At 37.1% G+C, this 13129-nt stretch overlaps 1 protein-coding gene across 1 annotated transcript; it reads left to right on the top strand.

The window, feature by feature from the left end:
• Positions 1-1648: 1648 nt before the first annotated feature.
• LOC137718549 (RING-H2 finger protein ATL38-like) lies at positions 1649-3247 on the top strand. The gene is made up of 2 exons (XM_068458101.1): positions 1649-2953; positions 3004-3247. The coding sequence occupies exons 1-2, from the start codon at positions 1758-1760 to the stop codon at positions 3071-3073; spliced, it is 1266 nt and encodes a 421-aa protein (XP_068314202.1). The 5' UTR covers positions 1649-1757; the 3' UTR covers positions 3074-3247.
• The last annotated feature ends 9882 nt before the right edge of the window (positions 3248-13129 follow it).

The raw sequence follows: 13129 nt of genomic DNA on the forward strand, positions 1-13129 counted from the left end.
GCTAGTTCATTATGAGGCTAAACTCACCTCCTTCTTAGTATAGATAATATCGTTTATTGAAAGAAAAAAAGTGATCAAGTAGACTAATCAGATGATCTCCCAGGAATAGTTTTAGCTACAACTTTTTTGCAGTCGTGGCTATCTCCATTGCCACTCACCTTTGCAATTCCTATAGAATCCAAAAATGCATTTCCTATTTTAATCTTCTTTTTTTTTTTGCCTACAATGCTGATCACCACATGCCCCTTGAAAATAAGTCCTTTTCTAATTACAACTAAGCAATCAAGAGCAAATGTTTACAACTTTACATGCATGCATCTAGTTAAAAAAAAAGTAGAAGAACCAATGAGACACGATTATATCCCACACACAATTTGCATCACACTTTTAGGCATGAAGAGCAACAAAAGGGGCAACACCTCTTAAAGGCCGTTTGATAACATGCATCTCGTTTTCAATTTTTTTTTTTTTTTTATCAATTGTGTTCCCTTCCAACAAATTAAAAAAAAATACGATCCAATCTATTACAAGCATGAGCAGGCACATACATAAAAGAATATGACCGCATCTGTTTGCCTTCCAACGCTTCTTCCTTTTTTTTCGGTTGCCTAATCCTAGATGGAATGTAACGATGTAGGAATCCATATGTTAACATAGTACCTATTTAGATATACTCAAATGACCACTTCTCATAATTGAAATATGTATATAACCCTATTCTGGTCTAGTTCGGTATAGAATGAACGTATAATCATGAAACTGACTTGATCATCATATTATGGATTATGAATTCATAACCCTAGTCCAGTCCCATTTTGAACGTAACAACAAACCTATTAATTCTTGTAGAAGCTAATTTTAAAGTCTTGCCATGAAATGACATTACCTAACAGAACAATCAATATTCTAGAAATAAACAAACACAAAAGAAAAATTAGCTTGGACATGGTTGCTACTTTTCACTTCAAATAACTGTTCCTATAATACTCAGCCACTTTGATGCATTTTGAAGACAACAACAGTTATATATGTAGGCATTATTGCTGTCCTAAAGATAGAATTTTGCCGGAATGAGAAAACAAACCTAATAGTTTTTCACAACATGTCAAATGTTCTAGAAGATCATAATATTATATTGTAGGATAAAATTACTCATGTATGTCCAGCTCCAGCTACACAAGCCGCCTTAACTAATGGATTTTCGCTTTCAAAAATCCACACCAAACATTTACAACCAACAAAAAGAATCAAACTCCCGTAAACACATGGGCACCATTGCCACACCCAAACCCTACATCACCATTAATCATCACATTCAACACCAAATAAACGACAAATTATCCTTTTTATTAAAAAAAAAAAATCCTAAATAATTATTTTTTGATGAACGATAAGATTATTATACTAAAATTTATCTAAATTAACAGCGGGAAAGATTCGAACGAGGATGCTGAGAGAGAACAACACTACTCTTAACTAATTTCATTAAACCCAAATCCGCCTAAATAAATCCTTCTAATCCTCCGTAAAAAAAAAAAAAATTATTTTCCTAGTGGGGTTCCACCCTCGTCATTAGTCAACCTTCAAAACTCCTTGCCTATAAGCCCACACGACTCAGTCAATCCTTCGTTTCATTCCTTCTTTGCTTTATACCTCTGCACAAACCTCATGGAGTAGCGCCAACCCTTTTTTTATTTTTCTCACCTTCCTATTTTTTTCTTCTCTTTCGAGCAACAAACCTTAATAACTTGCTAGTCATGAAATACAACATTCATGCCGTCTTGCTATGGATGCTCAGCTTCCTCCTGTTGTCGCAGCTGATCACAGCCCAAACGACAGCGCCTTCTCTGCCGCAAGCCAACGGCTCAAGCTCGTCGAAATTCGACATCAAGTTGGCGGTGGTGATGGTGGTTCTCGTACTTGTATTCTTCATCTTGGGCTTCCTCTCCGTCTACACCCGTCAGTGCGCCCAGACCCGCCTCCACGGGCGCATGGTTCGAAACGGTTCCCGCATGGCGCGTGGCCTTGACCCCGCCGTCATCGAAACCTTCCCCGCCTTCATATACTCCGATGTCAAGGCGCTCAAGCTCGGGCAGGACGCTCTTGAATGTGCCGTATGTTTACAGGAGTTTCAAGACCATGAAACGCTGCGTTTGATCCCCAAGTGCGATCACGTATTCCACCCCGATTGTATTGACACGTGGCTGCTCTCTCATTCGACTTGCCCGGTGTGCCGGACTTACCTGGTTCCTAAACCCGGAGAAGAGCCATACACTTGGGTTGATCCGACTGAAGAGGATATCGAGTCGGGTCAACCTGAGACTGGGCCGTGTACAGCAGAAGCACCCTCACCTCCACTGCCGTCGCATATGCCACCCCGCCAAGTGTCAGTTCGGATGGTAGAAGATCAAATCAAAGAGGAGGAATCTCCATCTCCAGCACCTCCAGTGTTTATCAATTTGGTGAATGGAAGTGAGGCAACCAATCAAAGAGGTCCACCTCGGTCTAGGTCAACGGGTTTTGGACCGCCTCGGTCGAGATCAACGGGGATGCGGTTCACCGAAATATTATTTCCACGATCACATTCGACCGGACACTCGCTGGTTCAACCGGGTGAGAACGTCGAAAAGTTTACACTAAGATTACCGGACGAGGTACGGGCTCAACTTGTGAATTCAGCCTTGATTCGTAGCAGGAGTACCAACGTGGCATTCCCAAGGGCCGGCAGTGTGAGAAAAGGTTTAAGAAGTGAGAGTGGGCGTGGAAAAATCCCCGGTTTGTATGAACGGTCTGACCCAAGTTCGCGTTCGAACCGGTCGGGGCGATCGAGCCGCTGGGCTTTCTCATTGCTGCCGCCTTTTGTGTCTCGGAACGGGTCCGTTAGGAACCAAGTTGGTGATAACGACGTTGCAACTGTGTCGGCAGCCGGGCCATCGGAATTGAATAGAGCACCGTTGGACAATAAGCAACTGTGTCGGCAGCCGGGCCATCGGAATTGAATAGAGCACCGTTGGACAATAATAGTGGCGATCAACGATCAACTGATGCCTTGCGGGCGAAGGATCGTGTTTAAACAAGGAATACGTTAAGGTAGTTTGAGTAAATTGAAATTTTGTACATATTTTTTTTTTAAATATAGTTCATTTTCTTTGTTTTTATTCATTTCAAATTAAATTGTGAGAGGGAATACGTGTAAGAAAATGATGTGGTACCTACTAGTTTCAAAATTTTGAATATGAAATTTTGATTTGTTGTGACAAAGAAATTGAATACGGATGCCTTGCTAAGTAATAATGTTGGAAAATTACTGTTCTTTTCAGGAGACTCGTCCTAATTTTGGTGTAAAAAGAAGTTTATGTTACTACTAGATATAGAGGATTCCATGGATTCTTTCTTTTTCTGATGGGTGAGTTGATGTTTGTTTGTAAGTTGATAACTTGATGGGCATAGGGTTTCCATACAAAATATCCCATTATAAAATCCGAAACGTTTTTCGCTTGCGATTAGCATACTTTTACCGTACAACTTTTTTTTTTTTTGAATATTCCATTTTTTTAGTTATCATTTAAATATCATCTCTATAAAAAAATTAATCCAATCGGTGATCAATTGGTTATCCAAATGTATAGAACAAATCAATAATTCTGTATCAAGTAACATCCATATGATGAACTGTCAATTTCACTTTAGACATATAAATGTCTAAATGATCTTCGAGTTGATTAATTTTTTTAAAGATAATCTTTAAACGATTTTGATTGTGAAAATTGTATGTTGAAAAGACGTTAGTTGCAAGAGGTGAACAACTGTGATGAATGCAAACCGATGTGAGCAATTGGAAATAGAACATTCATTGGAATATTGACAGAAATATCTCAATCCTTCATAAAGTAACATAAACATGAAAGTTTACCGTTGGACACTAAACAATTTAAATGTCTGTGGGCCGTTATCCTAAATATATTGGGATGGTCAAAGCATTTTTTGTGCTGCAAATTAATACAAATTAATGTAATTTAAATAAGCAAATGTAATTAAAAATATATATTTTGGAAAGAAAAAAAGTTGCAAATGTAAGAGTTTGGCAGTGCTGTGAGTTTTGGTCTTCTTTGATTGCTGGGCTCACGTTTTATATGCAGAGAATCAAACCATATCAAGTTTGTATTCATGTGTTGAAAGTCAATGCTTACCAACTATTTAAATAAAATTTTGTTTTCAAGTACGTTTCCAAACCAATGAAGAAAACAACATTATAAAAGAATGGAGACTTCGATGTAATCCAAGTCTGCGGACAGCCAACGCACCCTTCTTCCAGCAATCATCTGTTTTTCTAGTTTCCAGACGTATGCAAGATGAATAAATGATTTAGTCGTTTGCTGTTTATTGTATAAGCTAAAATGCGAGGAAAAATGTATTTTTGTCATACCAATTTCATCGCATGGCAATGTTTATTCGATAGATAGTACGTTTTTTTTATATATGACAAATGTTAAACTTGGTTGCATGGGAGAATCTTTTATCCAAGAGAAAAACTTGTGCATGACTTAACTTGTCCCTGAATTATACTGAGTAGAACTACAATCCCATAAAAATTTGACACGTGCTAATTTTTAAATATTATTTCTTATTTATAATTCATATTAAAAGATTTCAGAATACACACATTAGTTCTAAATAGGAAATATAAACAATTAAATTATAAACATCGCCTTCAGAATTCAATGGAAAAGATTGAGGACATTCAGATTCGTCGGCAAGTTTTTCCTCTATATGGTCCAATATTTTTTTTCTTTTCAAATTATGATCAAATTAATTGAAGAGACGCTATGTTCTTGACGGATATAAAAGAAGTTTAAATTGTTGACGAATATGATCCTGTTTACAATACTAAGTCGAACCGCAGCATTCAAAGATCAAATTATCAGAAGTTAAAATTGTATTTTCATAGCTCCCTGGTCTCTCTTTTCCTTGTAAATGTTGAAAGAAAATTATGCAACTCATTAAACGGATAAATGTGTGAAACAAAACAAGTACGGAAAAATGCAATGGACTGATTAATATAGGATAAAACCTAAGATGTGATGTTGCTGCTGCCTTATTCATATGTGAATGTGCTTGACAAAACCAAAACCCAGGATTAAACCTCTCGGCTACGGCCCCATTCTCAATTTCTTGGGCTAGCTCTACCCTCCAGTTTTGGCATTGAGTGGTTTTTTGTATACCCAAATTTCATCTTTGTACATTTATTAATTTTATCTAAACGTAAAGGATGCTATCCCATATATATATATATATATATATATATATATATATATATATAATTACTACAAAGGGCTTAGTTGTGACAGCCCATCCCGAATTATTTGTACCGTAGGTGTGAAAATACTAAAATGCCCTTGGACGTTAATTGGTGTTGTGGGGTGTTGTTTAGTTGTTTCTTTTGGTTGTTGACTCATCTAGGACCACACACCCACACACACACACCCGTGGACCTTTCTCTCTCTTCTTTCTCTTGGATTTTATTCCATTTCCTTTGCAAGTGTACGGACGAACTTCAAAACCAACCTCTCATGCACGGATCGACGTCTAGAAGGTAAGATTCGAACTCCTTGCAAGCTCCTGAGTTCATCCATACCATTTGTGAGACTTGAAACCTTCGAAAACCTCGAGAACCCTAAACCTAGTTTTCATGCACTGTTCATGCACATGTGATTGTGAAGTTCTTAGGAGTTTTTAAGGTCACAAGGAGCTTTTGGAGGTCCTCATGAAGCTCGGAGAAGAAAGTTGAAGTGTTTTGGACGTCGGGAAGCCCAGTTTCAGTGAGTTGCAGGTTTGGCTAGAATATCGTGGGTTTTTCCGGCAAGATTCCGTTGGTTTTAGGGCTTCAAAGTGGTAAGGTTTTGTTCTACTCGTTGTAAGCTTCAATTTGGTACCAATTTCATGAAATTTGGTTGAGAAATGAAAAAGATATGAAGTTTTGAAAATTTTCTAGTTTCCGGCAAGAATTCAAGTTGCAAACGGCGGCGGACAGCGAGGCTCACCGGAGAAGACAGCGAATATTCCGTCAACTCTGACGAAATATTCCTAACGGCAGTCATGTTAGTTTTAATGGAATATGCTTGCTTTTGGACAGAATATTCCCTAACGCTGTTAGGGATTCCGTTCGTGTGCCAGGCACGTGCCTGCGCGTGGTCGGCGCGTGGGGCGCATGAAACCTTAGAAAATTATTTTAAAAATATGGGGATGTTCGTGAGGTTGAGTAGATCACGTTGGTGTATCCAAACACCCCAATTAAGCATTGTATGAGAAGTTATTACCTAGTTTTGGTTATGTGCTTTAAATTGACATTTTTATAGTTGTTTCGCATATAGGTGAGACCTATCCTGAGGACGAGCGCAGTCGCTCGAGACAAGGGGGTTACGACCCTTCCATATATCAGTGAGTGGGCTTTTGGTTTTCCGTATATACCTATATACTTGTGGTTTTTCCCAGAAAATGAAATGGAATGTTTATATGTTTTAAATGCCATGCATAGCGTTTGCCTATTTAATTATGCATTAATTGTTGCATATATGTATGTTTAGTGTTGCAGACGCACAGGTAAGTGCCAGGTAAGTTTATGGTTTATGATTGTGAATTAGTGGTTATGTGAGATGCATAGAGAGCTCATAACCTGCACCCCCGGTGTTAGTGCTCCCGCCCAGAGTAGGGCATAGTCCTTCACGTGATGTTCACCTCCCGCACCACACGCTCATCTTGGATCCAAGTTAAGTGCACAGTCCTGTCGTACAAACCACTTTAGGTGGTTCTGACTCGTAGGTGACTTGCGATTATTCGCCCAGTCTTCACGTGATCGTAGCACTTAAGCGTATTTATTTACACCCAGTCCTGTCGGAACCACCTATAGTTAGTGAGTTGGGATTTGAGCTCTAGATTTAGCCGTACAGGTTACGTTAGGTGACTCTGGCCAACATGTTACTTGCATTGATTGACATTACCTAGGTTACTTACATTTTATGTGGAGCCATTCGACATGGCATATTTTTGAACATGTTTCCGATATATGTGTATATTCTATTTTCTGGGAAACTATACAGGTTTTACGGCGAGGGATTAGAACTTTTGTTAATGAAATGATTTTGAAAAGCTTTGTTTTTGCCCACTCACACTTTCTGTTTTGCGCCCCTATAGGTTCTAGTTTGGTTTGCTCTTTTGGTGGCTTACGAGGAATCCATAGCGTATCTGACAGATTATCACCAGTGTAGGACCACATCTGGGTATGTTTAGTTAGTGTTTGTTCCTCTGGACTACACTAGGCTTTTTGTGCTCTGAATATTGTTTATCACCCTTACACTTGCACTTGTATGTTAACTACTCTGTTTTGTAGTTTGGTTTTTATTTATTCGTACTTTTATTATTATCTTTTGCTTCCGCATTGTGCACATGGCTATGTCACCCCCACATGACGGCCAGCACGCCTTGATTTCGGTCGGAGTGTGTCATTAGTGATTACTCAAAAATAATTATTATTATTTTCTTTGGAAATCTGTGGAGTTTTGAAACAAACAACATGGTAACCAAGTGACTAATTAATTTCGCGGTTGTTGAGTCACTTCGAAAACGTTCTTTGTTCCTCATATTTTGTCTGATTATAGTGCAAATTTTGCTTCATGAAATAAAAGAACCATGCAGTCACATATAAAACAGATAATTATGCCATCAGCGAAAATTCCTTAATTGACGAGAAAGCCTTTATGATTTATAAAAAGAAAAGAGTGTGCAAAGAAAATAAAAAGCAGGTGTCCAGAGAGAAATAAATTCATAAAAAAGTAAAAGAAGTGCACTCTTGAAAGTTTAGTAAATTATATTGGGTTAACCTAGGTTTATTACTCTCAAGTTTCGTGGTTTTTCAACATTTAGTACATGAAATTTTTTTCATCCCAGAATCATACCTAAAATGTTAATTTTGGGACAGTTTCATACATCCATTAGTCTGGCTGTTAAGTCTCTCGTTAATTGATGATGTGGCCCCCATGTGAACAATGACTGGGCGCCACGTGTCAATAAAGGTCACACGTGGACAATGATTGGACGCTACATCATTAGTTAACGGAAAGACTTAACAGTTAGACTAACGGATATATAAAACTGTCCCAAAATTAACACTTTAGGTATGACACTATAACGAGAAAAATTTCATGTACTAAATGTTGAAAACCACGAAATTTAAGGGTAGTAAACTGAGATTAACTCAATTATATTTGTAACTATAATGCCTCATTCTTGGGCCCACATTCTTTCACGTGGGTCTATGACTTCACGGGCCAATTGTAGCTCAAACAGTGGCTACCGGCGTCGATCTTGTCGATACTGGACGGTCTTCACATCCATCTTTATTGACCTGTTGTGAATATCCTCTATGTTCTTGCTTCATCAGTTTTTCTCATTCATTTTATGTGTTAATGACTTGTTCCTTTTTCCTTTTCTTCTTTTCTTTGGTTTTTAATATAACTGATGTTGGAGAGAAGGGAAATTAAAAATTTCACTTGTTTGAGTTCAAACTTTTTCCTCCTCGTAGTTCAAATAAATTTAAGAATTTTTACGACTCACTTTATTCTCGTCTGTTATGTTTAGGCAGAAATTAACACCAAATTTTTTGTTTGTTCAAAACTATCTTAAGGGTGGTTCCACCACTTATGCCTTTCCTTTTCAGTTTTTATTACCTCCAATTTATGTATCCTCCTACAAGAGCCTTCATAACTGCATATTTATATCCAACTATAAGTCAATTTTATCTTCATAATTGTGTATGTATATATCAAATCATACGTCAATTTTATATTGAGAGATGGCAAGAAACAAAATTACATGATGAAATTGGGTCAATCATGTAATATTCCGAAAATTTGAAGTAGTGGATTAAGAGTGGATTACTTGTGGGCATGTGGCCATTGTTCGTAAAACTAATTTGTCTTATTATAATGTTAGATTTTTATCACAAATGCTCCCTAAAATTGAACCACTCAATCAAGATGGTCTTTAAAATTGAAAATCGACAGTGTGGTCCCTGAAAATAGGTGTCATAATTCAATGTGATCCTTCCGTCACGACTCCGTTAAATATTATGTTATGTGATGATGTGTCACATAGTTGGGTCCCACATATATAATTAAATATTATCACATAAATTAAAAATATTTAAATAATGAAATAACAAATTTTATTTTGTATAATTAAATTTTTTTTTAAAGAAAAGAAAATCATCATCTTCCCATCTTGACACTCCAAACAATCCAGTCGGCCATGCAACTCCTGAGGAGCTTAACACCGCCGAGCCAAACCTTGAAAATTCGATCAATTGCCACCCTTTGCAGGTGGCTTTGCACTCTAGGAAAATTTTGGAAAAAGTTTTAGATGGGTAGTGTGAGGGAGGGGTATAGTAGCAAAGACTAGAGTTTTGCCGTATGTGTACCTGTTTGGGCCCAAAATAATATTATTGGGCCGAGCGCCACATTTATGTTTGGCCCAAAGCTTTTTCAAATGTACCATAGGCTGTCTGGTGGTCCTAAGCCACTTAGGTAGGGCGGTCAAGTCCTATGACAAGAAGGAGTGATTTGGATAAAAGCGAATGGGTCGAAGTCCTAGTACGATAAAGGGTCCTAATGTAAGGAGGATTATTGGCCGGAAATGACTACGACCTGAAAAAGGGGTGAGTTTAAAATCCTAATAGGAGTATGATTGGTCAAGATAAGGTTGGATCAGAATAAGAAGTCCTAGTCAGAATATGGTTTCAACTCGATCTTAAGGAGGATTTGTTGCTATAAATAGATAGCAGAGTGCATCATTCAAGCCCCATTTAATTCAACACATAAATTGCCCTGTGCAAACCTCTAAAACATCTTGAGATTTTTTATTTTCTTTCTCCGCCAACACATCTTCAGTTTGGATAAACAGCACTGTGAAGGCAACTGACGAACATCTTCAGTTTGGATAAACAACACTGTTGCCGTAGAATCAGCCGACCGAGAAGCACCTTCAGTTTGGATAAACATCATTGCATCGAGGTCGACTGGTTACCTATCCAAGTCTTGGTCGAGAAGGGTTTCCGAATTCTTATCAGTGGAGGTCATCTTATTAGCCTTTTCGGCGAAGTAAGGTGTTACAAGTTACTATATTCGGCGCATTGAACGCCGAGCGGTTTTATGATTGGATACTCATAAGTGAGTTTCAGAGTTCGGCATTCTGATGGCCGAACCACATTTACCATCAAGACATACATCTTTTTTTAGTACTTGTGTCCGTATAATTTGGAGTCGGTTCGACGTGTTTATACTCTTACGAATATAATCATTGTAATCGAACCCAGTGCCAATGATTCGTGAAGTTCGCAGAACTAGCAGCCTTGTCTTTAGGCTCTAAAACCCGAAGGCCGAGACGTGTTCTTTCCTCGGCTGCAATCGCAAGATCAAGAAGTCAGCAATGCACTCAACGCAACATCAACAAATTTTACTCCTCGGGCCGAGCTCGGTCGAAGAGTTGGCACGCCCCGCATCAACCGAATGACGTAGTTAGCTCATTAGTTACTCGGCATGCGCGCCACATAGGCTTTGTAATTTTTAGGGTCAACAGTACCCAAAGTCATACTGGAGAACGAGCTGGGTGCATGGCTTGGTTTTGGAGAGTTCTATGGGTTTGGTTACTTCGAAGAAGAAAGTTGGTTCTGCGTCATTTTGAGGGATGGGCTGGGAGAGACCCAAGTTTCATAAAGATTTGAATGAATTTGCAAAAAAAAAAAAAAAAATAGTGGTTAATCTTTCCAAATGCGGCGCTGAGCTCCGATCTGGGTATTTGGCTTGGCGTTGCTGAGCTTCGCAGGAGTTGCACACTTGCACGGCCGACTGGGATTTTTTGGTGTGTGAAGACGGGAAGAAGATGACCATCATCTTTTTTATTCTTTTCCTTTTTTTATTTTTTTTTATTTTTATTCTTAATACACACTTTGTGTGTATAAACACATTTTTTTAGAAAATGAGAATGAAAAAGGGAGAGAGAGAGAGAACGGATTGGGGGGGGGGGATGGAGGTTTTTGTTTTCCCTTTTTTTTTTTTTTTTAATATTGGAGGTATTTTAAAATTACATGTAGATGAAGCTTCAATAAAAAAATAGTAAAATTTGGACTTGTGAAATTACATTATTGCCCATCATTTTTTTGTGTGATAGAAGACTAATTTGTCTTTTCACTTTCTTTTGGTTGACAAAGAGGTTTTTATTAATTAGTAAAGATTATAAAAAATAAAAATTGTTATTTTAATATTTTTTAATTCATATAACAATATTTAATTATATTTGTGAGACCCAGTTATGTGCAACATCATCACATAATATAATATTTAACAAAGTTATGACAGAAAAACCACATTGATTTGTGACACTTATTCTTGTTTTTAAGGACTACATTGATTAATTTTCAATTTCAGGGATCATTTGTGATAAAAATCTTTAATGTTTAGAACAGTTGGTTTTTAGCCCATTAAAAAATCCTTTACTATTGGGACCAGTCCTTGGTAAGAAAGAAAAAAAAAAAAAAACTTATTAAGAGTTTACATTAAAAATCAAGGGGAGGGTGAATTTCTCCTTTCTAGTTCTTTTGTTGCCAATTTTTTAAAGGAAGAAGAGTTCAGTTTCCGGTTGCTTTACTTGTGACGATCAGGACGGGTCAAATTCTTTCCTTTGTCTCCACTAGAGATATCCATTTTTTCAATTTGAAGTCTGTTTGTTATTTGGTGTAACCCTTGAATTAGAGTTTGGTTTTCTTGTAGTGTGTTTATTTCAAAGCATTTTTATAGCATATTCCGTTGTTGGATTACATAGTAGTGGATTTGAATGATTCTGAATTACTCTTGTTGTTTTTTGGCATGCACTAAGAATTTAAATGACTACAAACTTACTGAAAAACCCTACTAAGCATTATTCTCCAAATGGCCTGAACATATCTTTATGTAAGAAGCTCAAAGTTTCTTTTGTGAACTCATTATATTTTTTACCCTGAGTTATCTTATGAGAACCATTATAAAACTTGGTTATATTCAAATTTGTGGTTGTTTATCTACTATTCAGTTAGCATTTTTCATTTCAGATTTTGACACTTTAGGATGAAATCGATTTCGTTTCCAGAGTCTTTGAAAGTGATTTGGGGCTGCTAAAGTTTTTACAAAAAAAAAAAAAAAAAAAAAAAGCAGCATGCCTGTCTTAGACTTCAATTTTACAGTACTTTCCGAACTTGGAAACCCAATTGACATTTTAACACAAGTTAGTTTTATATGTCTACTTTGAATCCTGAAATTTTCACATTTTTTAGTTAAACAAGATATTTTTGGTGAATTTTATGGTACATGTTATTTCTGCATTTTGTATTACAGCAAGAAGTCCTTTATTTTATTTGTTAAAGTTACACTTGTAGTTTTGGTTACTATATTTGTTGAGTTTAAATTTTACACTGTCAAACTCTTTAGCTAATATTTGATTTACACTCCTAAACAACCGCCTTGTTCTATTTGTTCCTCTTAACCTCACACCTTGAGTTTTGGGGCGTGACAGCTTGACAACTTGACAACCCACTAGTGACTCTTGTCCTCCAGAAAACAATTCTGACATCAGAAACGGGTCAATTTAACATACTGGAACTAACGTCAATCTTTTGAGAGCTCGATTAGTCATTAATAATTCATTTTTTTTAAGCCAATGCCAATTTTTTTTAGAGCCCAGTTAGTCATTACCTATGAGTTTGAGCTCGCAAAACGTGTGGAATATATATGTTGTATATTATTTTGTTATATTTTTTATGTGAAACATTTCTCTAAGGGTAGCTTCGAGGCCAAAAAAAGATTAAATTTCGATATGAAGGAGGTATACCTGTGAAAACTTACATACGAGACATTGTTGCTTTAGTTAATGTCGATACCCGCGTTAGAAATTAAGGGTTTTAAGAAGAAGGATCCAACACGTTCGTTTGACTCATCTTTCTATACGTGCCTGTTGGTGATTCATAATTATATATATGTGTTTGGGCCCAAAATATTATTGCTGGGCCGAGCAGCAGGATGTGCTCGGCCCAAGGAGATGATAAATA

The sequence above is a fragment of the Pyrus communis genome, chromosome 15 (assembly GCF_963583255.1).
Source record: "Pyrus communis chromosome 15, drPyrComm1.1, whole genome shotgun sequence".
Classification (NCBI taxonomy): Eukaryota; Viridiplantae; Streptophyta; class Magnoliopsida; order Rosales; family Rosaceae; genus Pyrus; species Pyrus communis.

What these genes read in the sequence shown, in the direction of transcription:
- LOC137718549 (XM_068458101.1), top strand. Translation starts at nt 1,758, where the DNA reads ATGAAATACAACATTCATGCCGTCTTGCTATGGATGCTCAGCTTCCTC. An exon ending in TCGGAATTGAATAGAGCACC is followed by an intron (nt 2,954 to 3,003) that starts GTTGGACAATAA and finishes GGAATTGAATAG; the next exon opens with AGCACCGTTGGACAATAATA.